Raw genomic sequence first — 27,616 nt, forward strand, 5'->3', positions numbered from 1 at the left:
TTCATATACTGTAGTGTTTTAATCTCGTCTTGAAAAATAAATTAACGATAATAACTTTAAACTGCAACAGAAGCAAATTAAGTTTACAAACATTCTTTGCCAGCAGGGGTGGAATTGCAGTGCTCAATGTAGATTACTTTACAAATGTATATAAAAAGAATTTATTGGACATACACAAATCACGAAAGCATTCATTTAAATACAGTAAACTGCAGTGGCCTACCACAAAACCATTGTTCTCCCAGCTACAAAAAAGGTATAGAAAATGTATTTATATATGTATATTTCGTACACATGCCCCATTAGGGATGAGTAAAAAAATAATAAAATAAAATAAAAACTGTACAAAACAGCACACATTGGCGGTAATGGTCTGGATGGAATAATTGCAACAGAATAAGAATAATAATTCTAATACTTCAATAGAAATACAAAATGATTCACCTTAAGAGCAGCTGGTTGAGAGATGTGGTGGGAGGTGGGAGAGTGACGCTGAACTAATAGGCAGGCTACAACTAGCTATACCTCGATCGGTGTGTAACTGTAGTCGCAAAACGCCAATGACAAGTGTTAGTGAAAGAGAGCCGTGGTTGTTCTTACATTGATTAATATCCATTCACTCAGACAAGTAGGATGGAAAACGAGAAAGATCTTAAAGACAAGGAGTACATTGTATCTTAAATAGTCCTCTAAACGCTGCATGTCCCAGACAACCACTAATAAAACTACTGAGCTGTAAATTGGCCCCGCTTAAATAAAACCACAAAATGTCCTGTCACTATAACAATAATCAGTTTTCATTGGCTGGAGGGGGGAAGATGCATCTCACAAGACATCCAATCAGCAGTCTGATCAAATTTACCTTTAAAGAAGAGGCGGGCTCATCCTTCTCCACACTGCCAACCGCTCGTAATGCCACCTTCTCATTGGGTGCCCGAGTTAAGTGACGAGCGGCTAGGACCAATTACAGAGGGTAAAGCTGTAAACTTTGGTTCTACGGGCGAGTTGACACTTAATCTGGGTAGTGGGTCTCCCATTTACTCTAACTTGCCGTGCTGTGACAACGGCTCGCTCAGACAAGCAGAGACTTGACCACACTCAGCCTAATGTTACCCTCCATATAGTTATCGCCCAGAGGCTTCAACACCTGGGGAGAGAGACTAGAGTGGTGGGAAAGAAAAGGAGAAGGGGGGGGAAGACGTCAGATGAAAGGGAGGGGGAAAGGAGGATAAAACCAACAACTGGAGGTGGAGAGAAAGGAGCAAAGAAAGGAAAGCAAGCTTCATTTGTTTGTTCGTACATTCATCCATACTAAAAATGGAAATGGTGGCAGCTTATCATGAGAGCGCACACACTCCCCGATGTCACCCTACCCACCCTAAACCCCACAACATATGAGAAATCAACCATGAAAGTGCCAACCTGTATTCCACATTTGTGGTGCGAACCAGATATAAAATGCAGTTTTTAAATACTAAACCAGCATGGCATGGGGACCATGAGCTATCAAAAAAGAAAACATTTATATATGGTCCTAAAAATGGACACTTGAAACCAAGCGGGGGGGGGGCAGGTGCTAGTTTTTCTTCTTGACATTGTTGTTCGAGGCCAGTCTCGTTCTCTGGGCCGTTATCAAGGAATCCAACGGGACTCGACTCCTCGCCACCTCAAAGAGTTTGGAAAAGATCTGAAAACAAGGCAAGGGAAGTATTGTGGAACGTGTTAATGACATTAGTAATGACGTTTGAAGTTATTTCTGCCTCAGAAAAAGGAGCCCTTTTCCCCTCTGTCCAACTCTTACCTTTCGTGGCGTCCTCTGTGGTAAGCACAAAGTTTTTTTTAAAAGACAAAAAGAGGGAAGACTAATTAGTGGGGAAAGTAGTGAGGGAGGTGTCCAGATTATCTTTCCCTCCTTCCAAAGTGTGCACTTGCACCCTTCCCTCTCATGGATTTAACAATGGTTGAAACTCCCTCAAGCCAACGCTTGCACCAATACATTTATTTTAAATCCATGACGGGCGCACACATCTGGAGAAAGGGTAAAGAATCAGGGTGCAACCAGAGAGACAAAGGCAGATGGGGAACAAGGAAAGGGAAGAGAGAGGATGATGAGGAAAATAAACTTGATTTGGGAAGATTCTGGTTTGAGGGGGAGGAAAGATAATCACATTTGGTCACATCCAAACAGGTTAGGAAAAGAACAGGACAAAGAGCTTGGGAACAAACGCTCTCTGTAAAAGAGTAAGCAGGAGAGGGACATGGTGTGAGACAGGGAAAGAAAAGGGAAGAGAGTGAGGGGGTAGAAAGAAAGAGCGAAAGGGAGGAAAAGAAAAGAGAAGAGGCATAAGAGGTGGTCAAATAGGAGTGAAAGAACCTGAGCAAGAGAAACAGAACATGCATAATATTCTGACTGATCAAGAGACGTGCTGCAGTCACTTCTTGTCCCCCCACCCTCCACTCCCGGGTCACCCACCTGCTCCCACAGGGTCTCGGCCACCTGGTCGATGACACTGCCCACCTCGCGGAACTCGCCGGAATACTTCACATAGGCCCAAAGGCAGAGCGCAGCCAGTGCCACGCCCATAATGAGATTACACACCGTGGCCACTGTGTTGATACCCAGGAAGCCTGTGACCAGCGACGCCACGTACATGGCAAACATGACGGCGAAGAGCGTGGCGGGCGTGCGCGCAGCGTAGAAGATGTTCTTGCCATCGTTGTGTTTGATGAAGTTAGTGAAGGCCTCGTCCAGCTCTGCTTCCAGCTGCTCCTGGTAGCACCGGCAGAAGTCCTCGCCGCCCATTTTCTTGACCGAGCGGAAGTGTTTGACCGCCACCTGCAGCAGGTTCGCGTGACCGCACTCCAGTTGATCGGGGGCCATGTAGGGCTTGTCGCCTCCGCACACCTGGGAGAAAGGAGAGGTCGCCATGAGGGACAAACATACTGCAACTCATTTACTTATTGAATATTCAGTGTTTTATAAGCCCATATGGGCTGGGCATCTGACAGATGCAAGACAATTTAATGGCAATTAAATCATACACGCAATTCCAATCGCAAGTCAACCCCTAGCCTCTAAGTCTAGACACGTCTCCTTGCCACTCAGATGTGGGATAAATACAATACCGGTCAAAAGTTTTAGAACACCTACTCACTCATTCAAGGGTTTGTTTATTTTGTATTATTTTCTACATTGTAGAATAATAGTGAAGATATCAAAACTATGAAATAACACATGGAATCATGTAGTAACCAAAAAAGAAACAAATCAAAATATATTTTATATTCTTCAAAGTAGCCACACTTTGCCTTGAGAGCTTTGCACACTCTTGGCATTCTTTCAAACAGCTTCACCTGGAAAACTTTACCAACAGTCTTGAAGGAGTTCCCACGTATGCTGAGCACTTGTTGGCTGCTTTTCCTTTACTCTGCGGTCCGACTCATCCCAAACCATCTCAATTTGGTTGAGGTCTGGGGATTGTGGAGGCCAGGTCATGTGATGCAGCACTACATCACTCTCCTTCTTGGTAAAATAGCCATTACACAGCCTGGAGGTGTGTTGGGTCATTGTCCTGTTGAAAAACAAATGATAACCCCACGAAGCGCAAACCAGATGGGATGGCGTATCGCTGCAGTAGCCATGCTGGTTTGGTGTTCCTTGAATTCTAAATTAAATCAGACAGTGTCACCATCAAAGCACCCCCACACCACAACACCTCCTCCATGCTTTACAGTGGGAAATAGACATGCGGAGATCACCCGTTCACCCACACCATGTCTCACAAAGACACGGCGGTTGGAACCAATAATCTCCAATTTGGACTCCAGACCAAAGTACAAATTTCCACAAGTCTAGTATCCATTGCTCGTGTTTCTTGGCCCAAGCAAGTTCTTATTGGTGTCCTTTAGTAGTGGTTTCTATGCAGCAATTCGACCATGAAGGCCTGATTCACACAGTCTCCTCTGAACAGTTGATGCTGAGATTTGGTCTGTTAATTGAACTGAAGGATTTATTTGGGGTGCAATTTCTGAGGCTGGTAACTAATGAACTTATTCTCTGCAGCAGAGGTAACTCTGGGTCTTCATTTACTGTGGCGGTCCTCATGAGAGCCAGTTTCATCATAGCGCTTGATGGTTGTTGCGACTGCACTTGAAGAAACTTTCAAAGTTCTTGACATTTTCTGTATTGATTGACATTCATGTCTTAAAGTAACAGACTGTCATTTCTCTTCGCTTATTTCGGCTGTTCACCAAACGGGGCCATCTTCTGTATATCCTACCTTGTCAGTCAGTTGTGATGTGACTCAAACTCATTAAGGAAAGGAATTCCAAATGAATTAACCTGTTGAGTGTAGGGGGGGCAGTATTTTGATGAAAAACATACCCAAATGAAACTGCCTATTTCTCAGGCCCAGAATCTAGAATATGCATATAATCGTCAGATTAGGATAGAAAACACTAAAGTTTCCAAAACTGTCAAAATATTGTCTGTGAGTATAACAGAACTGATATTGCAGGCGAACACGCTGTTTTTCCTGAAAGCTCTGTTCCATTGCCTGCCTTCGCGCCATTTAAAGGGATATCAACCAGATTCCTTTTCCCATGGCTTCCCCATGGTGTGAACTGTCTTTAGACAGTTTCAGGCTTTTATTTTGAAAAATGAGCGAGAAAGATCACATTGCGTCATTGTATGGCTGGGTGCCAGCAGCGTTTTGAATGCGCAACAGCTTGGAGCAGACATTCTCACTCTCTCTCCTATTGATGAAGCTACAGTTCCGGTTGAAATATTATCGATTACATTGTAAAAATAACCCGAGTACTGATTATAAAAACGTTTGACATGTTTCTACGAACTTTACGGATACTATTTGGAATTTTCATCTGCCCGGTCGTGACCGCGCGAGCCTGTGGATACTGAACACGCCAACCAAATGGAGGTATTTTGGATATAAAAATAATCTTTATGGAACAAAAGGAACATTTATTGTGTAACTGGGAGTCTCATGAGTGCAAACATCCGAAGAGCAAAGGTAAGCGATTCATTTTATTGCTTTTCTGACTTCCGTGACCAATCTACTTGGCTGCTTCTAATGTTTTGTCTGCTGAGAGAGATGTCCTTACATAAACGGTTGGTATGCTTTCGCTGAAAAGCTTTTTTGAAATCTGACACGCCAGGTGGATGGATTAACAACAAGCTAAGCTGTGTTTTGCTATATTGCACTTGTGATTTCATGAAAATTTAATTTGAATTTGGCGCTCTGCAATTCAGCGGATGTTGACGAAAATGATCCCGGTAACGGGATGGGTGCATCAAGAGGTTAATTGAAAGGCATACCAGGGGACTACCTCATGAAGCTGGTTGAGAGAATGCCAAGAGTGTGCAAAGCTGTCATCAAGGCAAAGGGTGGCTATGTGAAGAATCTCAAATATATTTGGATTTGTTTAACACTTTGGTTACTACGTTATTTCATAGTTTTGATGTCTTCACTATTATTCTACAATGTAGAAAATCTTTTTTTTTTTTTTAAAGCTTGAATGAGTAGGTATTCTAAAAACTTGAACCGGTAGTGTACACTGAACTAAAAATATAAAAAGCAACATGTTGTGTTGGTCCCATGTTTCATGGAGCTGAAATAGAAGAATGTTCCATACAAAGCTTATTTCACTTAATTTCATGCACAAATTAGTTTACATCCCTGTTAGTGAGTATTTCTCCTTTGCCAAAATAATCCATCCACCTGACAGGCGTGGCATATCAAGAAGAGGATTAAACAGCAATAATCATTACACAGTTGCACCTTGTGCTGGGGACAATAAAAGGCCACTAAAATATGCAGTTTGTCACAACAGCACCACATACATCTCAAGTTGAGGGAGCGTGCATTTGGCATGCTGAGTGGAGGAATTTCCACCAGAGCTGTTGCCAGTGAATTTCATGGTTATTTCTCTACCATAAGCAGCCTCCAACATTGTTTTAGAGAATTTGGCAGTACGTTCAACCGTCCTCACAACCGCAGACCACGTGTAACCACGCCAGCCCAGGACCTCCACATCCAGCTTCTTCACCTGTGGGAGTCAGACCAGCCACCCGAACAGCTGATGAAACTGAGTAGTATCTCTGTCTGTAATAAAGTATTTTAATGGGGAAAAGCTCATTCTGATTGGCTGGGCCTAGCTCCCCAGTGGGTGGGCCTATGCCCTCGCAGTTCCACCCATGTAAAATCTATAGATTAGAATCTTATGAGTTTATTTCATTTTACTGATTACCTTATGAACTGTAACTCAGTAAAATCATAATTGTTGCATTTCTATTTTTGGTCAGTATAGATCAATACAGAATAAACAACGTAAATGTGAACATCAGCACACCAGACTACACAAGAGTGCTATACACGGTACTAAATCAACCAAATCCTTTCAGATCTACAAGGAGCCAGCGCATAGCTAGATGTAGGAGCTAGGAGGACACAGCTTTGCTGAGAGCAAAAACAGAGCTATTTCCCGAGTTTATTTAGAGCCGTCTAATGAAGATTGATGGTTAAATGGACAACAAAAAAACTAAACAAAAAAGCTTTTCGACTAAATCAATCTTGAGTAAAATGTAGCTAGTAACACACGCCACAACTCATCCGCACAGATGAAAACGTTTCGACTGCTTTTATTAGTCAGTCAGATGATAAATTGGATGCTTAAAACAGAAAGTAATTGTTCAATTACCTGCTCCATGCCTTTGTTGTAAATGTCTTTTGCTCCTGCAACAGCTGCAAGGTTGTTGGCTTCAGCCGTTGCCTAGGTGACAGCGGGAGAAAGCAGAGGGGGAAACACAGCCGTCCTGAGATTAGGTTCCTTTGGTGCATCAACGTTCTCCTACATTCTCACATGAAATTCAACTCAATGTTTTAAAGAGCCTATATGGAATACGTGTTGCCTCTGGAGGTATTCTTGAGCCAAACGGGCCCTCTAAATAGACAAATATTGGTCAGAAATGACTTCATAGGACAGAAATGGGCACAACTCCCCACACTCATGAGTAAAAGCATATAGTTTGCTAATCTCTCATTGACTAAGTAACTTAAAATGGTATCAAAAGGCATCGGGATGCAAAGAATGTTCATGGCACAATACATTTGGTCAACTACAAGTGAAAACATGAGAATGTTTCAGGGCTATATTTACAAGAACATTTTGCAACAGAAAACAAGCTTTCTAATTGGATAAATTCAGGTAGTGCCTCCCCGTTTTACCCCCGGTTTCAAACTATTCTATTCCATTTTGTGCCTACTGAACACAATCCAGTTATTTGTTAGGGGAATTTATCATTGACTATCTGGAGAGTGAACTACCTGTAACATTGACTTGGGATGAGGCAGCTCCTCCCCTTGGTATATTTTCATGTATGCCTGTGCCAGAAAAAACAAACAAGCAACATTTGTTTCAGAAGAAGAAAATTAATTGAGGAAAGTTATAGGAGGAAAAAAGGGTAAATAAAAGTTGAGGTATAGAGTAAATAAAATGTTATTGGTAACATACACATATTTAGCAGATGTTATTGAGGGTGTAGTGAAATGCTTGAGTTCCTAGCTCCAACAGTGCAGTAGTAGTATCCAACAATACACACGAATCGCAAAGTAAAAGAATGGAATTAAGAAATATGTAACTATTAGAATGAGCAATGTCGGAGTGGCATCGACTAGAATACAGCATCTACATACATACTGTTTTACTCATTTTGTAAGCATTATTAAAGTGACCAGTGATTCCACGTCTATGTCCATAGGGCAGCATCCTCTAAGGTGCAGGGTTGAGTAACTGGCCGGCTAATGATGGCAAGGTATAAGCTCAGAAGGAATGCTTGAAACAATCAACTTACTTTAAAATACTGTACAAGGTCTCGGCACGTCACTTTGGATCCTCCGATTTCTTTCTCCACCAAGTTCTCCGGGGACAACAAGATGGGCACTAGGTTGACTAGCTCAGTCTTGAAATCATCATCAATATCTAGAGGGGGAGACAAGTGGGAAATGCATTTCTTATTAAAGGTCTTGACATTTTCCTTTTAAAAAACACCACCAGACCTTAAATGCAACTATATAAAGGCAAATGTGTTGTTTTAGAACTTTGAAAAGGTGACCTTCGTATTGTAATAGATGGCATTTATGTCGCACTTTTCCTCTAAGATCCAAAAATACAAGTCTGCAATCTTCCCTAGGCACACCTGGATATCGGAGATGATTGATATAGCATTATGGTAATAGCTTCACCGTCCCTTCTGATTGGCTAGGTAGACATTTGACCATAGTGATTAGACCCATCCAATCACATCAGATTGCGTACAGCGTACCTGTGAGTCTGCCATCAAAGTTGGGGTTGGTGGCCACCTTGAGGCCGGGGTGGGGCAGGAGGAAGCAGCCAATGTTCGAGAAGCAGGAATGGATGTGCTTCCTGACATTCTGCAGCTCCTCGTGCTGGTTCTGTTTCACCTGCATACAGTGGAGACACTTGCTTATTCAAGTAAATGGTTGGACAAACATAGTTCGAATTGGCCTGGTCTCAGATCTGTCTGCGCTAAAAACCCTGACGAAGGCGGCATAGCTGTCAGAGTGTTGGCATCTATTCCTTCAGAACCCAAGTGTGCAGCCTTGTAGCTAGAATCACCTCTCCATGTGCTGTATAGCCTACTACTGGTCGTTGTCGTGCCAATGACCATAGGAGTTGGCAAGACTGCGCAAGCATAGGACACCAGGCTGTTTGAACAGCAGATGCAAAATTAGAACGTGTGTAAGTGCTTTAGTTCCTGAAATGTCAAATGTTAAAGCTCTTATTTTCTTAGAATGGAGCAAGTGAAAAAAATACGTACTTGTAATCTCTTCTCCAGGAAACTCTTCCCTCCCTCTAAGCCGTAAGAATGCTCGTACGGGTAGCTCCAGTCTCTTATAAGAAACATTAAAGTCTGTTGTGGAAGTCAAGGAATAAATATTAAAACAAGATACTACATGACTATTGATTTTTCACAAAATGTCAAGTAATGGCAGCCATATTGAATAAGACTCTAGAGAGATGCCCATTAGCTCCATCTCAATTACTTAAAAATCTCGTCATTATTATCCGATAAGAAAGGCATTGCATGCCATTCATTCAGGAAAGGCAGCAGAGAAATGCGATTATACCTGAAATGGTTTCTCGTAGATTTCTTCCAAGGCCAGCCTCCCATATTCAGTAAAGAGCTAGGGAGGGGAAAAACAAAAAGTCAGGCATAAAGCAGAGTAATACTCCACGTTCTTGTCAAAAAGGACAACAGTCAGTCGATCTATTAATAACAAGGAGCCGTCTTGCAGCGGACTGTTGCCGTCTAATAGGATAGTAATGTTAGTAACACGCTTCATTTCAGAGTTGTCTGTTGAGTAGGTTTTAAGAGGCTACATATACACATCCATGTATAAATAACTTTTGCTTCTAGGGGTGCTCAGGTCAAAGGGGCGTACAGTCACATCTCAAGTCAAAATGTGACGTTCACTTAGCCTTTCAAACGTCCATATCTTTAATAAGGGAGAAAGCAGCTATATACTTCCGTACAAGCGCTCTAATTGTGACCCACTTAAGTACAATAGTTCCAACTGCGTGGTTGATCATCAAAGGAGCATCATGTAGACCCCACCCCCCCCGGAGGGCTGTGATAACCTCAAAGTAAAGATCCTTTTCAAGTTGTTTGTGGAGTTCAACGTCCAAGGCAGTGTTGAAGATTGGATTGTTCTGGAAGGGGGACTTAAACATGGACACACACACACACCTGGAGATGTTGAAGGTCGTCTTCCTGCACATTCTGAGACAAGTTGTAAACCTAACGGGTGACAAAACATCAAACTGAAGTCTACAAAGATCACATTTTCAATCACTGTTTTGCATGAATTGAAAAGTTGGTGCAGGGAGAGGGGAAAGTCTGGTATTCAATCACAGTCTAGAACTAGCACATGACAGTATAACTTCAACTGTTTATTTAGCATGCAATAACATGCACCAAGTCTCGGGGAAAAAAGCCCATTTTTCAATCCAGATACTTACTGGCGAAAAGAGGGATAGGTAGAGTGGCATTCCTCATCCAAACAGCCTAGAATCACCCAGTTCCCTACTGTTTGTTCAATACTGGCAATTAAACATACACACATTGTAGATCTCCCCTACTTCTTTGAGCAGTGAACACCTTAATATAAAGGGTACACAATACTGTGAGGGGGAACGTCATACCTGTACAGAGCTCGTCATGGTGCTCAACGCAAACAGCGTCGCACAATCTTTGATGGTCGATTGGCTGTCGAAAGCCCCCTGTGTGTCGATTAGAAGAACAGCAACCTGCAGGGAAAGGATAAATCAGTGAAGAAGTCGCATTCTTTACCAAATCAAGGGGTATTAAAATCAGTTGAATTAACCAATGGACAACTGGAAATCTTAAATCGTGTCTTTTAAAGGGACATTGCACTCCAAAATCAAAGTTCGTAAATCTGTTTTGGAAATCCAGCTATATGCCGCAATCCAAAATGAATCGAGACAACAAACGGCATAACATTTCCACATTTTACTGGTGGTGTTTGATATGGACTCATCTTGATTGTTTCAGAGGTCTGAAAATATCAAACAAACTTTGATTTTGGAGTGCAAAGTCTTAACAACTCAAACCTTAGTTGGGAGAAAACGTGTGCCCTTCCAAGGGAAAAGAGACTTTGTATTTACCTTGCTCCCGTCTGGTTTGTCCACCACAAACACCTCGCTCCAGGCCAGGATGCCCGTGGTCTCCCTCTCGCAGCCCCCCCGCCAGGTGAAGCCCGTCAGTGGCTCCTCGTGCCCACCCAGCCAGGAGCAAGATGTCTGAAGAGGAAGAGGACACATCAAAGCAGGAGATAGCCAATCATATGAGCCATGTAGCTACAGTACCATGACTCTCGTTGGCTGAAACGGTCCTCACAGGCCCTGCCCAGAAACAACCTCTAGCCATTTCCCCGAGACAATTAATGTAAACCTGAACAGTATAAGCGAGCAATATGGTCAAGGCCCTACCAAGCCTATTAGAGGGCAAGAAATACTACAGTACCTGCTTAGACCCATCAGATGTATTCCAGATATCCTTGAAGTGTCTAGAAGCTAGATATTTTCTCTCTGGACCCTACTCTCAGAACAACCCTAACCCAGGCCCTCCTGTTTGTTAGCATACCCGAGTGGCATATTAATGGCAATCCCTGCTCAAACCTTGAGGGCCACACACACAAAAGCAGCCTTTATGCCTGGAATAAAGTTCTTGCAAAAGCGGGCCACAGTCCCAAGCATTGTGCTGCCCAAAAATCTGCTTTAAGCACAGCTCAAATGGATTACAGTCCCCCCTCCCCATAAACAAGTTATGAACAGCAAACAAGTTTAGCAAGTTGTGGCAGAAATCCTGATAAGTTTACTCCCTAAGCATCCAATGAATGGAGTGAATTAAATCCTCACAGCTCTTAGTTTCACTGATTGAAAAATATGAGGACAATGTTTTCAAACTCAAGATAAGCATTTCTGGTTGGTTGTGTGATTTCATCTAATGAGCTGTTTGAAGTCCATGTAAAAATGTTCTTGCAGGGCCAATAGTGTACTGAATTTCAAAGGACACTACATGTTAGCAGATGTCCCAAAGTACCGCCAGGTAGCCCAAGGCACCGCCAGGTAGCCCAAGGCACCGCCAGGTAGCCCAACAGGCAATATTTTCAATAAGTGATACTGGATCATTTCACAGCGCATCTGCAGATAATAGCTCTTCAATGCGGCGAAACACCACAGGTCATAAAGCACTCAGACTCACAAAGTTCACCAGACATGTGACATGAGCTGTGCTCCCGTTCTCACGAGGGTTTGACAATGGGTTCTCTCCGGTCGGGGCAAGTAGGCCAGAAGTCTACTGGTCAAGTGAATTTCTACTTGGAAATCTACTGGCGTCCATCTACAAAAGCATGAGTTTACTATCAACAAAAAACAGGCGAGAGTTCATGTTGAACCCTGCCTCATATTCTAGTATGTTCCAGACTGGCAGGTTGAGGGCCACTGTGTTTGCATTCTAACCTGTGTATTTCCACACCTGGTGGGTCAGAGCAGGTGTGTGGTCAGTATAGGCTGCACACAAACACGCATGTGGCCACTTAATTGAAGTTTGAAGGGCTACTACTAGACGTCAGTCTTTAGAAAGATTTCCAGGCTGTTTTTAAAAAAAAATGAGCTAGAATCTGTTAGTCTAGGTGGCTCCCATTTTGACTGTAGTTTTGTGTCGCGTGTGGATGAGAGTGCGCACTTCGTTATTTATCTCCGGTAATGAACATAAAATTTAAGACGGAAAATAGTATTTTTATTTACATATTAGGGTACCGGAGGATTGATCAGAAACGTTGTTCGACTTGTTTGGACAAAGTTTATTGGTAACTTTTGGGATTCCATTGTACTGAATCAAGTGCGCCAACTAAACAGACTGTTGTTTTTATATAAAGAAGGACTTTATCGAACAAAACAACCATTTGATGTGTAGCTGGGACCCTTGGGATTGCAAACAGAGGAAGATCTTCAAAGGTAAGTGATTTTAATCGCTATTTCTGACGCCTCTGCTTGTTTGGAAAATGTTTAATGCTTTTGTACGTGGGGCGCTGTTGGCAGATAATCGCATGGTATGCTTTTGCCGTAAGGCCTTTTTGAAATCTGACAAAGCAGCGGGATTAACAAGAAATTAAGCTTTTAAACGATGTAAGACACTTGTATGTTTATGAATGTTTAATATTTCGATTTTGTATTTTGAATTTAGCGCACTCCCGATTTCACCAGATGTTGTCGAATTTGATCCCGGATAGGGGGCAGTATTTTCACGTCCAGATGAAAAGCGTACCCAAGGTAAACTGCCTGCTACTCAGGGCCAAAAGCTAGGGTATGCATAGAATTGGTAGTATTGGATAGAAAACAATGACGTTTCTAAAACTGTTAGAATAATGTCTGTGAGTATAACAGAACTGGTTGTAGAGCACAATCCAGCCAGGGAAAAAAAATTGAGGTCACTGTTTTCCAATGTTTTTCTATGAGAGACCCGATTTATTAGGGCCCAGACTGCAGTTCCTATGGCTTCCACTAGATGTCAACAGTCTAGAAATTGTTCTATGTTTCTCTTTTGAGAAATGAAGTAGGGCTGTTAACGGGATTTCCACACTAAGAGGTTAATGTTGCTGGTCCCCAGGAAGAGTAGCTGGAATCCTTAATAAGGACTAATTCTACAACTTATTCTACATGTAACGATGTATGCCTATGTACATATACTACATAAGCCTGTGTGTATCCTCTCCTGGTTCAAGGTCACATGTATAACAGTCCTGGTTATAGGCCGGTGTGTTGAGAGAAATTACATATTTACCCGATTTGTTTGATATTAATAGTTCGCAATTAATACTTAAATAAGAAATCATTTCTATCCTGTTAGTGTCTGTTTTTTAAACATTTTTATTTTACCCCCTTTTAGCCCCAATTTCGTGGTATCCAATTGTTAGTAGTTACTGTCTTGTCGCTACAACTCCCGAACGGGCATGGGAGAGACGAAGGTCGAAAGCCTTGCGTCCTTCGAAACACAACCCAACCAAGCCGCACTGCTTCTTAACACAGAGCGCATCCAACCCGGAAGCCAGCCGCACCAATGTGTCGGAGGAAACACCGTGCACCTGGCGACCTGGTTAGCATGCACTGCGCCCAGTCCGCCACAGGAGGTGCTAGTGCGCGATGAGACAAGGATATCCCTACCAGCCAAACCCTCCCTAACCCGGACGACGCTTAGGGAGTCGCCCCACGGACCCCCCCGGTCGCAGCCGGCTATTATTGCAATAATTAATCCATATCAAATATAGATGATTGATGAAATGACACTCGATTAGAATATTCCACCACAGTGTATGACAAGCTTTCATCTAGCGTCACCTTGTTGTACACAGGGCCTAAAATAAACACCCGCATCTAGATTGACAGTAAGATGTCAATTTCACCAGTCACGTTGGCGGGTGGTCAGGGCTCCAGTGCGAGCGCTGGCACAGGCATAAAAGAAGGTCTAATTTACTTGAAACGAAAGTCTACTGAAGTGAGACTTTGTCCTTGTGTTTCTTGGCTATTTACATTGTTAGGTAGGTTGTTTTTCAAATGTTTGAATTTCAACTGCTAGGGAAGAGAAGACAACAGCTACTAGTCAGACTCAATCTCACAGGCATAAAGTCACATTACCAAGGTAACCTGTGAACATTTGTCTCATCTGATATTTTCGGTTTTAAAAAAACGCAGGGTCACAAACATATGAAATATACCACATTACTTCTTACTAGTAATACATATGTTTTAGTAACATTACAAAGCACACACAGCCATTTTAATGGGTTGTGTCATTTCAAAGAAAAACATATTTCGACTGGTCAAACAAAATCTGGCTGGTAGATTTACCTGCCACAGTGACTGGTGGACAAAAAGTTCATTTTAGGCCCCTCATGTAGCCTGTACAAGGAAAGCCTGTGTATAACCTCACCTGGTTGTACATGAAGCGCAGCATGAAGTCCAGCAGGAAGGACTTGCCCTTGCGGAAGGCACCGGCCACCGACACCACCACCACGTTGAGGTCGCGCACATGCTCCTGCAGCAGGATGCGCTCCAGCGCCGCCTCGTCGAGCTCAAAGGCGTGGTCGTCCTCGTGAGCCACAACGATCTGGACCGGCCTGGCCGACAAGGCCTCTTCCTCATCTTCCTCCGACAACAGGACCTCCTCTTCCTCAGGGCTCATCTTATGAGGCACACCCTCCACCCCATGCTCACCTGGTAGAGATGTGTAGAATCGTTAAAGGGAAGATCCTCAATTGATAGAGAATGTCCATCCTCAAATCAGAGTTTGCTAAACATTTTCAAACCTGAAAGTGGTTACTGGTTAGATAAAGTGGATATTGCACACAGATACCTACCTGCATGTGCCTACTAGTTCACCGACAATATAAATTCAACTGTGTTACTCTAACTTCATTTTCAGGGCATATTAATCCATTACGCCATCTTTTTCCATTCAACAATGTTAAAATAATATGTAGCCATGTTAAACCTAAATCTTGGATTACTGGAACTAGGCCAAATCTTTGAACTGTAGTATCCTTTAAAACAAAGGTACAGTGGTTCCTCCTTTAAGTTGCTTTATACTGCGGCACAACTTGCAGGCTGCTGCAGCATGTTATCTATTTGTCAGCCATTTTTTCTGTGAATGCATGTCATTGCTAGTTTGACCACCAGAGGGCATATGATAGTCTTCCATATTGGCATTACCAGAGAATTACCAGAGAATTTAAAACCTTTTGTAATCACATCGTATATGGGATTTATTTGAATAAATTTGGCTTAACATTATGGTGTTTCTAGTCAAAGAAAAATGAAACCATCAGGGTTTCCGTTAGGATGGGAATGGAAAATATGGCGCTGTACAACAGGACGGAGGAGTAGGCTGCCCTTGTAAATAAAAATTTGTTCTTAACAGACTTGCCTAGCTAAATAAAAAAGGTTACACTAAGAACATAACATTTCTGCACCCTCATTTTCTAATTCTTGTCTAAACAATACCCAAAACAGAGATTAAGTGAGCAGGCACAACTGGTGAACTAGTGTAGCCGATGTGAAATGGCTAGCTAGTTAGGAGTGGTGCGCGCTAGTGGCGTGTCAATCGGTGACGTCACTTGCTCCGAAACCTTGAAGTAGTGGTTCCACTTGCTCTGCAAAGGGCGCGGCTTTTGTGGAGCGATGGGTAACGATGCTTCGAGGGTGACTGCTGACGTGCGCAGAGCTTCCCTGGTTCGCACCCAGGTCGGGGTGAGGGGACGGACGTAAAGTCTATACTGTCACACTAGCATCAGCTTATAATTTTACACCATAATGATTTATTTAAACTCCATCTCATTCCTCGCCCTTTTCAACACGAGTGAGTCAATGATTCATCTGACAAACAAAGAACTTTGTGTCCTGCAAGCCCAGGCAAGGATCAAAGCTGGCGAGACATTCAATAGCGTCATCGTCACAGACGAATCAACCGTGGCTTTTGATTAATTTGATCAAAATTGCCACAGAAAAAAAGATAGATTAACGAAAGCATAAAGACGTTTAAGAAATGTTTTGAGTTAGAAATGTAACCCTTTAGAGTACTTAAGCATTGAATACATTTCAAATTGAGGGATTTTCACAACAGCAGCCGGGCTATAAAAAGTCTATTGTCCTGATAATAGGAAACATTTGCATGATGAGCTACATTATTGTAACCACAATGTCACAATTTGTATCTACCTTTCCAATTACGTTTAGAGTTTGGGATTTACAAATGTGCACTTTCATTAATTAGTTACATTGTTTTAGTTCGAACGAGCAGATTCTTTAAATAGTTTTTATGTAGGATGCTACATTTGACCAGTTGCAATTGTAAGTTGGCCAAATAAAAACAAATCCTACTTCTAGGAGGCTGTTAACTGTCTGTGGTAGGCTGAGACTTAACTTATTTTATATAGGTCTAGGCTCCGAGGAAATAGACTCCAATTAAGCCCTTTTGTTGCTTGTAAAGTCAAATTAAAATGAAGATTGTTGAAATTAATTGCTCGACTGGTGTAGGATCTCCATCTGTTGGTGTGCAACACTTGCGTAACAAGTTAGATAGGTTTTAAGCACCAGTCACTGTTCTTCACTTATTGATTGCCGCAGCCAGTTTTTTTTAAATGTAACCTTTATTTAACTAGGCAAGTCAGGTAAGAACAAATTCTTATTTACGATGATGGCTTACCGTGGCCAAACCCGGAAGACACTGGGCCAATTATTCACCACCCTTTGACACTCCCAATCACGGACGGATGTGATACAGCCTGAATTCAAACCAGGGACTGTGGTAAAGCCTCTTGCATCAAAATGCAGTGCCTTAGACGGCTGCGCCACTCGGGAGCAATAACCAAAATATATAAAACCAGCAAAAAAAAAAGAAACGTCCCCTTTTCAGGACCCTGTCTTTCAAAGATAATTCGTAAAAATCCAAAAAACTTCACAGATCTTCTTTGTAATTTTTTATTTTAATTTTACCTTTATTTAACCAGGCAAGTCAGTTAAGAACATATTCTTATTTTCAATGACGGCCTGAGAACAGTGGGTTAACTGCCTGTTCAGGGGCAGAACGACAGTTTGTACCTTGTCAGCTCGGGGATTTGAACTTGCAACTTTCTGGTTACTAGTTCAACGCTCTAACCACTAGGCTACCCTGCCGCCCCAGGGTTTAATGCTTCCAATGCTTGTCCAATGAACCATAAACAATTAATGAACATGCACCTGTGGAACAGTTGTTAAGATAAACAGCTTACAGACAGTAGGCAATTAAGGTCACAGTTATGAAAACTTAAGATCCAAAAGAGGCCTTTCTACTGACTCAGGCCTTTCTACTGACTCAGGCCTTTCTACTGACTCAGGCCTTTCTACTGACTCAGGCCTTTCTACTGACTCAGGCCTTTCTACTGACTCAGGCCTTTCTACTGACTCAGGCCTTTCTACTGACTCAGGCCTTTCTACTGACTCAGGCCTTTCTACTGACTCAGGCCTTTCTACTGACTCAGGCCTTTCTACTGACTCAGGCCTTTCTACTGACTCAGGCCTTTCTACTGACTCAGTCATGCTGCAAGGAAGCATGAGGACTACAGATGTGGCCAGGGCAATAAATTGCCATGTCTGTACTGTGAGACACCTAAGACAGAGCTACATGGAGACAGGTCGGACAGCTGATCGTCCTCGCAGTGGCAGACCACGTGTAACACCTGCACAGGATCGATACACCCGAACATCACACCTGCCTGAGATACACCAGGAATGCACAATCCTTTCATCAGTGCGCAGACTGTCCGCAACAGGCTGAGAGAGACTGGACTGAGGGCTTGTAGGCCTGTTCTAAGGCAGGTCCTCACCATCGCTGGACCAGACAGGACTGGCAAAAAGTGTTCTCCACTGATGAGTTGTAGATTTCTCTCATCAGGGGTGGTCAGATTTGCGTTCATCGTCGAAGGAATGAGTGTTACACCGAGGCCTGTCCTCTGGAGCGGGATCGATTTGGAGGTGGAGGGTCTGGGGCGGTGTGCCACAGCATCATCGGACTGAGCTTGTTGTCATTGCAGGCAATCAACGCTGTGCATTACAGGGAAGACATCCTCCTCCCTCATGTGGTACCCTTCCTGCAGGCTCATCCTACATGACAATGCTACCAGCCATACTGCTCGTTCTGTGCGTGATTTCCTGCAAGACAGCAAGTCTGGGACCGGTTGGGTCGGAGGGTGAGGGCTAGGGCCATTCCCCCCAGAAATGTCCGGGAACTTGTAGGTGCCTTGGTGGAAGAGTGGGGTAACATCTCACAGCAAATAAATGCAGCTGACAGTGAGAGGACGTTTGTGTTTTTGCTGAGTGTACCCACACACACGTTTTTCCCCAGAACATTAACTGTGTGTAGGTAGATGTGGAAAGATTGATACAAATGATTTGTTGCAAGTTGGGGGGTTTCACACCTGGCTTGGCTATTAGACAATTTTTTAGTAAAGGTTGAATAGTGTTTACTGCGCCTGGGACATCAATGATTACACATTGTAACTATGCAATATACTGTTCAGCAAATGGCCCATCCTGCTATGCTTGTGAAAAACAAATACTTTTCCACATGTTAAAGATTCCAATTCATAGTATTTTTTTGCAACAATCGGCCCCAACATCAATTAGTACATTTGGGCACAGTTGATAGCATTACTGGGCTTCGGGCTAGAATGTTGAGGGTTCGAAACCTGATCCCTGCTTATTTCATTACATTATGTCATCTCAGGGCAAATATCCTGGATTGTTACTCCCATCTCATTCATCGTCCTCTTCCATGTGTCATTATTCGCCTGAGTGGCTTGTTTGTGGGCGTGCTGGCAGGATGTACTGTTTTTTATTCTGTATATATGAATTACAAATCAGCCTTTTCTTAAATCATGTTTCTAGTCTATTGCATAGATACAATGTGTAATCATTGATGTCCCAGGCGCAGTAAACACGGTTGAAGTGTATAATTGTAATACATACATGCAGACACAGCATCATTCAAAGAATGGAGTTTGATACGCCTGGTATTGGATATGGCTGAAACTTGCCAAATAGCGACTTTTGTAAATTTATGACAAAAAAATATGCACAATCGTTTGTCTCTACATTAACCAACATTCCTCTCAATTGTAAAGTTTTTGCTTGACTCGTTATGACGTTATAATTACTTAAATTTGATTCCTCCGTAATGTTTTGTCAGCCATCTTTGCTGAAGAAAGTCACCATGGAAGGGTGGCTCACATCAAATCTGTCATTGGAACCACTCGATATGATTGGATATATAAAAACCTTGGGACCCAAAAGCGTAACGAGTGCTCCAACTCCCCCTTGTGGTGGTCTGGAGCAATGAAGCAGTGATGCTGGGTACCTCTAAGTCCCGTGGTGTGAGCTCGCAACTTTTAAAAGAAGGAACCCCTGTACTCTGCAGTGAACGCGATCAAGATGCCCGGATGTCAAAGGGTTTTGTTCTCAAAATGTTTGGAGTGTTAGCTAGCAGCGAGTTGGTGTTTGTCTGCTTCCTGTTTCTCTATGGTGTGGTTTAGACAGGTAGTCTATGGTCAGAGGTAGTTACGCCAACTCCGATCACACCAGTAAGGTTCTTGAAAGAGAAGAAAATAGTTTAATTTGTGGGAGCCTTCTCTTTAAAAACATCAGAAAAAGCAGACTGCAGTCATAAAAATAATGGGTCCCAGTCGTAAGTCACAAGTTTTGATGTCAAAAGTTCTTGACTTCAGACACATCAGCATGTCAAAGCAACAACATTCAAGTAAAATGATACAAGAGCAGTAATCATGAGTAGGCCTAAATGACTATCTAGTCATGATTCATCTGATGGATGCAATTCAATGAAGTTGAACTACAATATATGCTGATGTTCTCTGAATAGTTGAGCTGCTCTTTGGGCGAAACAGAGCTGAAAGAATACTGTCTGTACCACACACTCACTGAAACAGGAAACAAAAAACAAAGTGGCCGGAACTGGGTTGACAAGTTTGCGAATGGGTAAGAAACAAACATTGGTTAGAGCAGTTAGAACACACACACACACGTAGCAGGCAGACTGTGCAGTCTGTGGGCTCTGGTTCGGTTCCCCCTGTCCTTTCAAGGACAGTTAGCCCATTTGGGGGCATAATGAGGGGCACACGCAGCCACCCTCATCACATTACAGTAGATGACACTGCAGTAATCGCCAGCCACTCAGGGAGAACGCAAGACAAGTAAAGCCCCCGTCGTTTCAGTAGGATAAGCACAACATGAGTGCGACATTTAAGGGGGTTTAAAGGCAAAGCAACCAGTCATGTGCTAATTGCTATGCTAATTGAACAACTTGATAGACATCTACACAACAAGCAACTGTTCATCATATCCATGGCCTTGACTGACCATGACTGATGGGGGATTTGACCACCATGACCAGACCCATTGTATATACTTAATATGGGCAATAAGGGTGCTTGACTGGGCACCTCAATGGGCATCTATTAGGTTTAAAATAAATACTAGTCTCAGACCAGGTCAGTCAATCAAAACGCATAAGTCTCAGACCAGAGCACAGCAGGACAACTCCGACAAACCTAAACTTGGACTAAAAAGCACATTCAATGGAGAATCCTGTGGCCGGAAAATGTCTGTAGAGGCATAGGCCGACACCTAGCGCAGCACCAGAATGGGCATCCACAGCCGTGGAGGGTTCATAGTGTGCACAGGCCTTTGTTCGTGACCAGCACTAGCTAAACACACCTGGAGTCGCATTGTTACAACTGGAATGGAACAGAAGCCAGCACACACGGCAGCCCTCCCGGAAACCTCATCTAGAGTAACGGCCAGAGGATGACCAATCACAATGTCTCCATCTGGCTAGGCTGCATTCCAAACTTGAAAGCCTACTCACTAGCCTCCGTCGCAGTCTACTCCACCTTCAGAGATCTGAAAGGACTGAATGGGTTTAATCCTATGCCATAGCTGGCTAGGCAATATGGCTTTCAGATTAGAAAGGGATATGGAAGATGGACTGAAAAGGGTTAGCAGAGGAAAGGAGATTTGAGATGGGATTCGACAGTTTCATAAAACTGGTGAACCCATTGGTTCTAACAGTAGAACAAACCACCTATGAGGATAAAAGCGCCTTTGGCCAAATTAGCAGCTGAAGGTCAATGCTGCTGGGAGGAGCGAGCGATGAACGATTTGACTAAGTACAGGATGAGAGCGAGTTCTCATGGCTGAGGACGACTTTCTGCATTATTTAGAGCGCTTTACTCATATACCAACGTGTCATCATGCCAAACGTCAGGGGACCAGCCAAGATGGGTGACAAAAGAAGTCAACCAGAAGGTGCTTTGTTGAGCTCTCCTAGCGGTGCCATTGAGGAACTACAGCAAGCACATTGGTTTTGTTCGGAACAACGCCTGCAGCCCCACCCTCACGCAATTACCATTTACGCAACCCAAAAAACGTCTCATTATAAATATCGCAATTTGGGTCAGGTGGGCATAATTGGAAAGCTTGTTCTATTGCCAAGTTCTAAAATACAATCTTAGTTTTAGGCTTTCACGGGGCAGTTCAGAAAAACCAATCGTCATTTCAATGCACATAGAAAGGAGTCATGCGCACATTCAGTAGTGACAAGGGCAAGAAAAAAATAGCTATAGAGTTACATTATTTGAACATACAGCATATTGTTTTGATAATATTGCAGTATTAGTTTTTACACTAGTTGGCTGTATCTTCACCAAAACTCCAGTATACTTTCTTGATAGCTTATTGCCATCTTTTTAAATAGAGAACCAATTGGTTTCCAACACTTATTTCCATGACTGATTTTCTCATGGTTCCCTAGTCCCTCTGCAGCAGACATATCGTGATCAATAGCCTGTTTAGTAAGTCGCAATAAAACTCACCGTATAGAATCTCAATACATATCGTATTGGCACAAAAGTAACACGATAATATCGTGAGGTCCCTGGCAATTCCCAGCCCTAGCATTCAGATGTGTTCTGTGGCAAATGTTCCTTACAATAGACAAAGTGAAAAACAAGCTCACTGTTCAGAACCACCCAGGGTATGACGCCATGTCATCATGTAACTGTCCATCAAACATAGCGATCATAAACACTGAATATGACAAGTTTCATGATAAGGAAATGTGAAGTGCACATTTGGACTCTCGGGTGTTTGGCCGAAATGACATGAGTGGCATGTAGTATTATAGCCTAATCTTCAACATCTCATCTTTCAAAATACAGTTCTCTTAAAAATTTACAGAATTTCCCTCAGACAACAAAACATTTGCAAAGATCGCCCAAATCATGGGAAGGACGGGAACAACTTGTCTCGTGCGGTGCTCAAGTTCAGAACGGCAGTCAGTCAAAACCCACACAGTGCTTTATGGTGAGAAAGAAAATGGAAAAAAAGATCAGTCCAAATATGCAATTTTCAGCCCCTGTGTGCCGGTCGGTACGAGTGTAAAGGGTTAAGAGGGATTTGGAGAAGTCCAGGTGTTCTATTAGTCGGTGTAGATTAGGGACGTGGTTCATTCCCCTTCAAGACGATTTGATATGCATCTAGATACATGGGCTCTGATACAGGAACGAGACTATTTAATTTGAAATGATTCGGTGCGATTAGAGAAAAACCTAGTCGATGCACTAACAAAACATTCATTTTCCATTCAAATGCATTTTTTGTTATTATTTAATTGGCTGCTGATGCAGCTCATGAGCTGAATCTGTGTGTATAAATTATGTAGGTCTATGGTGTATGTGTGTATCGTGAATTATGTATGATTATAGCATATGAACCATCTAGGCACCTGATCTGAGCCATAAAAGGAGATTAGGCATCTACCACCACACTACCACTGTCAGATTAGGGGGAGCAATTTAGTCTTTTTTTGTTGCTCTATTTTGATTCTGAAACCACCCACTAATTAACTTCTCATTTTGGTAGATTAAGTGTTTGCGCTAGTAGTGTATGAATATTTATCATTTACAAAAAAAGCTATGACATAGCCAATGAATATATAGCGCAACTTGGACTTCACCCCCCTCAAAATCAAATTGTTTTGACCGTTTGGAAGTTTAGTGAGCTTACTTTCCCGCCCTGCTGCTTTGGCCATGCAGAGTGCCTTGCAAAGTGATTAATATATATGCCATTCAGCAGACGCTTTTATCCAAAGCGACTTACAGTCATGTGTGCATACATTCTACGTATGATTGCTGTCTAAGTTATGAAAAAAGGTCAACGTTACCCTGAATATATAAAAATGACTATATACACAAATTGCTTAATGCAAAACTACCAAAACTATTGCTGATGGTGAACCTGAACAATCAAAATAAAATTAAGCCCTGTTCAGCAGGTAGCCTATAGCCAGATGAGAGTTGTGTCTATGGTAGCTTACTACACAATGTTCAACAGAGCATAGATAATTAACATAGGTTGTCACTAATAAAGCCAAATATTGTGCAAGCCATTCTAGCATTAAATGCTGAAGATGTGCAAGATCAGGAACCGGCCAACTACTGTACGTTGGTCAGCGTGCAAAACTGGGCACAGTTTGACTAGGCTACTGATCATCCCTGGGGTTGTTTGGCATGCAAAATTACTTTTAGATCAATGACTGTCAGCACAGTTACATGCTTAGTGCGATACTGAAGGAGAGGACCGATCAGTTATCACAAAACAGGAGGACTTTTCAGAAGGTAGAAAAGTAATGAGCAATAGAAAGTGAATTGGTGAATTATAACATTCAAAAATCGATTTTCTGACAAATGCATGCTACATTTGGATCGGTTTTGGGACCGATCCAAATGTCTTAGCGTAAACATTTGAATCAGTGAATCGTGACAAACCTAGTGTAGAGCGGGACTGGTTTTGTGAGCTTTGGAAGCGTGCCTCAAGCCCTTTATCCAAAGGGCATCAATCAAAACACATCAACACCAGAGAGAGTTGTCAAGGTGGGGAGGAAGAGGACAGGAGGGATACAGTGGTGGCAGTAAACTCTAGGGTGCTGCGCAACTACTGAACAGCAGTCGTCGCCACAAATCTGAGAATTCCATAATCAAATACCATAAACATGAAGCAAGATATTGGGCAAGATGAGACCTATAACCCGTATTACATCTCAACATCAGAGAGAAAGAAAAAAAAAGAAAAAACGATCTAGGCTAGAGTTCAATGGCACTTCAGATGTGCTGGCATGACTCCCTGCCAACAGTCTAGAGGAATCAACCATTCTTAATATGTTAGCTATGATGTATTATTGGGACATCCCTACCCTAAACACTAATCTTACCCACTTTGAAAGTTAAACATCAATGGGGTAGGGACGTTAATCTGTTAATCCAAACGAAACCATAGGTCAAATGGAGCTAACCTAGGCCCTGAAATGTTGTTCACTTAGGCCAATGTTCTCTAGCTCACTTAAGCACTCTGTTCAGATGCATGCGAAGATACCAGTGTAGGCCAAAGTTGCAGACATTGCTCTAGTTCAGTTTTCTATTTTCCCTACTAATGGTTAATGTTAGGATGAGAGGGGAAGCTGATCCTAGTCAATAAAATGCATTTATAGAGCCCTTTTTCATCAGCCGATGTCACAAAGCACTGTACAGAAACCCAGCCTAAAACCCCAAACAGCAAGCAATGCAGATGTAAAAGCACGGTGGCCAGGAAAAACACCCTAAAAAGGCTGTTACATAGGAAGAAACCTAGAGAGAAACCAGGCTCTGAGTGGCCAGTCCTCTTCTGGCTGTGCCGGGTGGAGATTATAACAGAACATGGCCAAGATGTTCAAACGTTCATAGATGACCATCAGGGTCAGATAATAATCACAGGTTGTGCAACAGGTCAGCACCTTAGGAATAAATGTCAGTTGGCTTTTCATAGCCGATCATTCAGAGTTAGAGAGAGCTGGGGCGGTAGAGAGAGAGTCCAAAACAGTAGGTCCAGGACAAGGTAGCACGTCAAGTCAACAGGTCAGGGTTACATAGCCGCAGGCAGAACAGTCGAAACTGGAGCAGTAGCATGACCAGGTGGACTGGGGACAGCAAGGAGTCATCAGGCCAGGTAGTCCTGAGGCATGGTCCTAAGGCTCAGGTCCTCAGAGAAAGAGAGAGAAAGCAAGCCATCCTAGAGCCAGAGATCTCTTCCGTCAGCAGTTGTCCACTGAGACAGCCGTGTCAGAGATACATGCCATGTTATTATGAGGATGGGACTCCCTTTTTAAGAGTCTGTACCTTGCAGTGATGCAACTCGCACACCTGGAACTCGCCTCAGTCTAGTACAATTTATTGCTAGTCAGTAGACAGTCTAAGCACACAAATTAAAGCATACTCTGTCATTACTGCAGGGGAGGTATGTTGGTAGAGAGAGTAAGCTAGGCTAAATGCCTACGCCAACTAAGCTAGCTAGATCGTAAAATGTTAGCCAATAGGTGCAAAAGCTTGGCCTAGGTCTTAAAGGTGGAAATGGGGAGAAAAATTGGATAGGGAAAATTTTTATTGGACAGCCAGACAGAAGACTGTAGCCTCAAGTTGCCTATAGAAACAGGAAATGGGCTACTGCCCTATGGTCCATCCTAGCGCAAGCCTCGGACAAGGCTTAGCCTACTTCATAGACAGAGGCAAAAGATCCCAATAATAGCTTTGCTATTGCCATCCTCTTAATCTCCCATGCTTGGATGGATGGTCAGACAGTTCTCTCCTTGTAAAGGAACATTTCTATTCCTAACAATTCCATGAAGTTTTAATTCCTACACCTCTGACCTTGGCTCATTTCAAGAAGTCCAAATTAAGAAATCCAAATTAGCAGAAACAATTTAAAGGGATACTTCAGGATTTTGGCAATGAGGCCCTTAATCTACTTCCCCAGAGTCAGATGAACTTTTGGATACCATATATATTTTAAAATATAAATATATGTTAGGTTGAAGGAAGTCGCTATTACAATTACTAGCTAACATTATCACAATGACTGGAAGTCTATGGGTATCTGCTAGCCAAAGCGAATGTAGCATTCTTCATACTGGACACAGATAAAAATGGTATCCACGAGTTCATCGGACTATGGGAGAGTATCCCTTTAAACCATGAGCTCGAGTCAAGCCCCCCCATTCAACCATGCAATCCCATGGTATGACTGGCTAGGTCAATGTTCGAAAACACACCATGTAGAATAGACCCTAGACTTGTGCAGCAAAGCAGCAGGAACAGCTGCTGCAAGTAAACCAACTTGTTCTCTAGGGCTTAGTGGAAGCAGTGAAAGTGTAATGGCCTACTTCAATGCTTGTTTGTATGCAGTCAGTATTGAAACAGTTAATGATACAGTAGTTGGCAAGCTAAAGTATCACAAGTACGCACAGTATTCCAACATCGATGGTCAACTGGCTAGGCAAATTAGCTAGCTAATCCTCTTGAGAGGTTGCGTAAGAGAGAAGACCAGCAACTATAGCAGCTAACTAACGTCTCGCTGGCCAAATGAATTCCAAGTAGGCAAGACAGTAGACTAACTGCAGTAGACTAACGTTAGAGCGTAGGGTCCTTGGCCTCTTTACCTTCTAATAAACCTTTAACAGGTTAGTAAGCTATCCACCTAAATTAGCTAGCTACAAAAAAACACTTATGCAACTCGTGTCATCCTGTACTTAGGCAGATCATTCATTTTAAACTATGCAATAATACTAGCTAGCTAGCAGTCTCAACGTTTACAAGCTCACAATAGCTAACAGTAGTAGCTATCTAATAATGGCATTGACACCTGAAGAGTACCGTTAGCTTTGACATAAGATGGATCATGCCTTCACATACTGCACAGTACCAATGTTGGCTAATGGGTAGATCGCTAGATAACAAAACGATTAGATTAGCTGGATTTACTAAAACTAGCAAGTAAGACAAAAAAAATGGTCAGCCAGCTAACATCAATTAGCTAGCTAACATTACAAAAAGGAACACCCAGCTTATTGTGTAGCGCTAACTTATTATTAACTGCTAACTAGATTTGACTTTGTTTGACCGAGACATTTTGGATATCATATTTAGTTTGACACAATCAAGACGTTAATGTTAATTCATTTTTTTCTTCGCAAAATGTAAAGGTGATGTTGAGTAGGAAACGAATAATGGGATGGGATGCTCTACACTGGAACTCGATAGCATTCCCTCGTCCATGACAACGTTAGCTCAGAATGAAAATAACAGGGCTATTATCGTCAATCCCACAAAACAACCTAATTGTATTCATGTTTCGATATAATTTACTACCTAAGGACAAATAATACCTTCGCCGAAAATGCTGTTTTTGCAATTTTGCGGAGAGTGATTCCGATGCTTCAACCTGCTCTCCTCCGCCATCTTGACCCGTTGAAAATAATCAAATTCAGTTGACGTCAAAAAACCCAGACCCGGACTTGCCTTTATCAAGTTCAAACGATGAGGTTTTCCGCGGGGTCCTAAATGATGAATGGACTATGTAGAAG

At 42.6% G+C, this 27,616-nt stretch overlaps 1 protein-coding gene across 2 annotated transcripts; it reads right to left on the bottom strand.

Annotated features, from left to right (window-relative positions):
- LOC118389096 (atlastin-2-like) lies at positions 1-27,580 on the bottom strand. 2 transcript variants are annotated; one of them, XM_035778834.2, is made up of 14 exons: positions 27,419-27,580; positions 14,552-14,835; positions 10,726-10,860; positions 10,243-10,347; positions 9,788-9,838; positions 9,168-9,224; positions 8,858-8,950; positions 8,342-8,480; positions 7,871-7,998; positions 7,344-7,400; positions 6,718-6,789; positions 2,474-2,905; positions 1,802-1,816; positions 1-1,687 (listed from the first exon to the last, which is right to left on the bottom strand). In XM_035778834.2, exons 1-14 carry the CDS (start codon positions 27,489-27,491, stop codon positions 1,577-1,579), a joined length of 1,752 nt encoding a protein of 583 aa, XP_035634727.1. In that variant the 5' UTR covers positions 27,492-27,580; the 3' UTR covers positions 1-1,576. The 2 variants fall into 2 exon arrangements, with proteins under 2 accessions (XP_035634727.1, XP_035634728.1); XM_035778835.2 differs by lacking the exon at positions 1,802-1,816.
- Positions 27,581-27,616: the final 36 nt, after the last annotated feature.

The sequence above is a fragment of the Oncorhynchus keta genome, chromosome 10 (assembly GCF_023373465.1).
Source record: "Oncorhynchus keta strain PuntledgeMale-10-30-2019 chromosome 10, Oket_V2, whole genome shotgun sequence".
Classification (NCBI taxonomy): domain Eukaryota; kingdom Metazoa; phylum Chordata; class Actinopteri; order Salmoniformes; family Salmonidae; genus Oncorhynchus; species Oncorhynchus keta.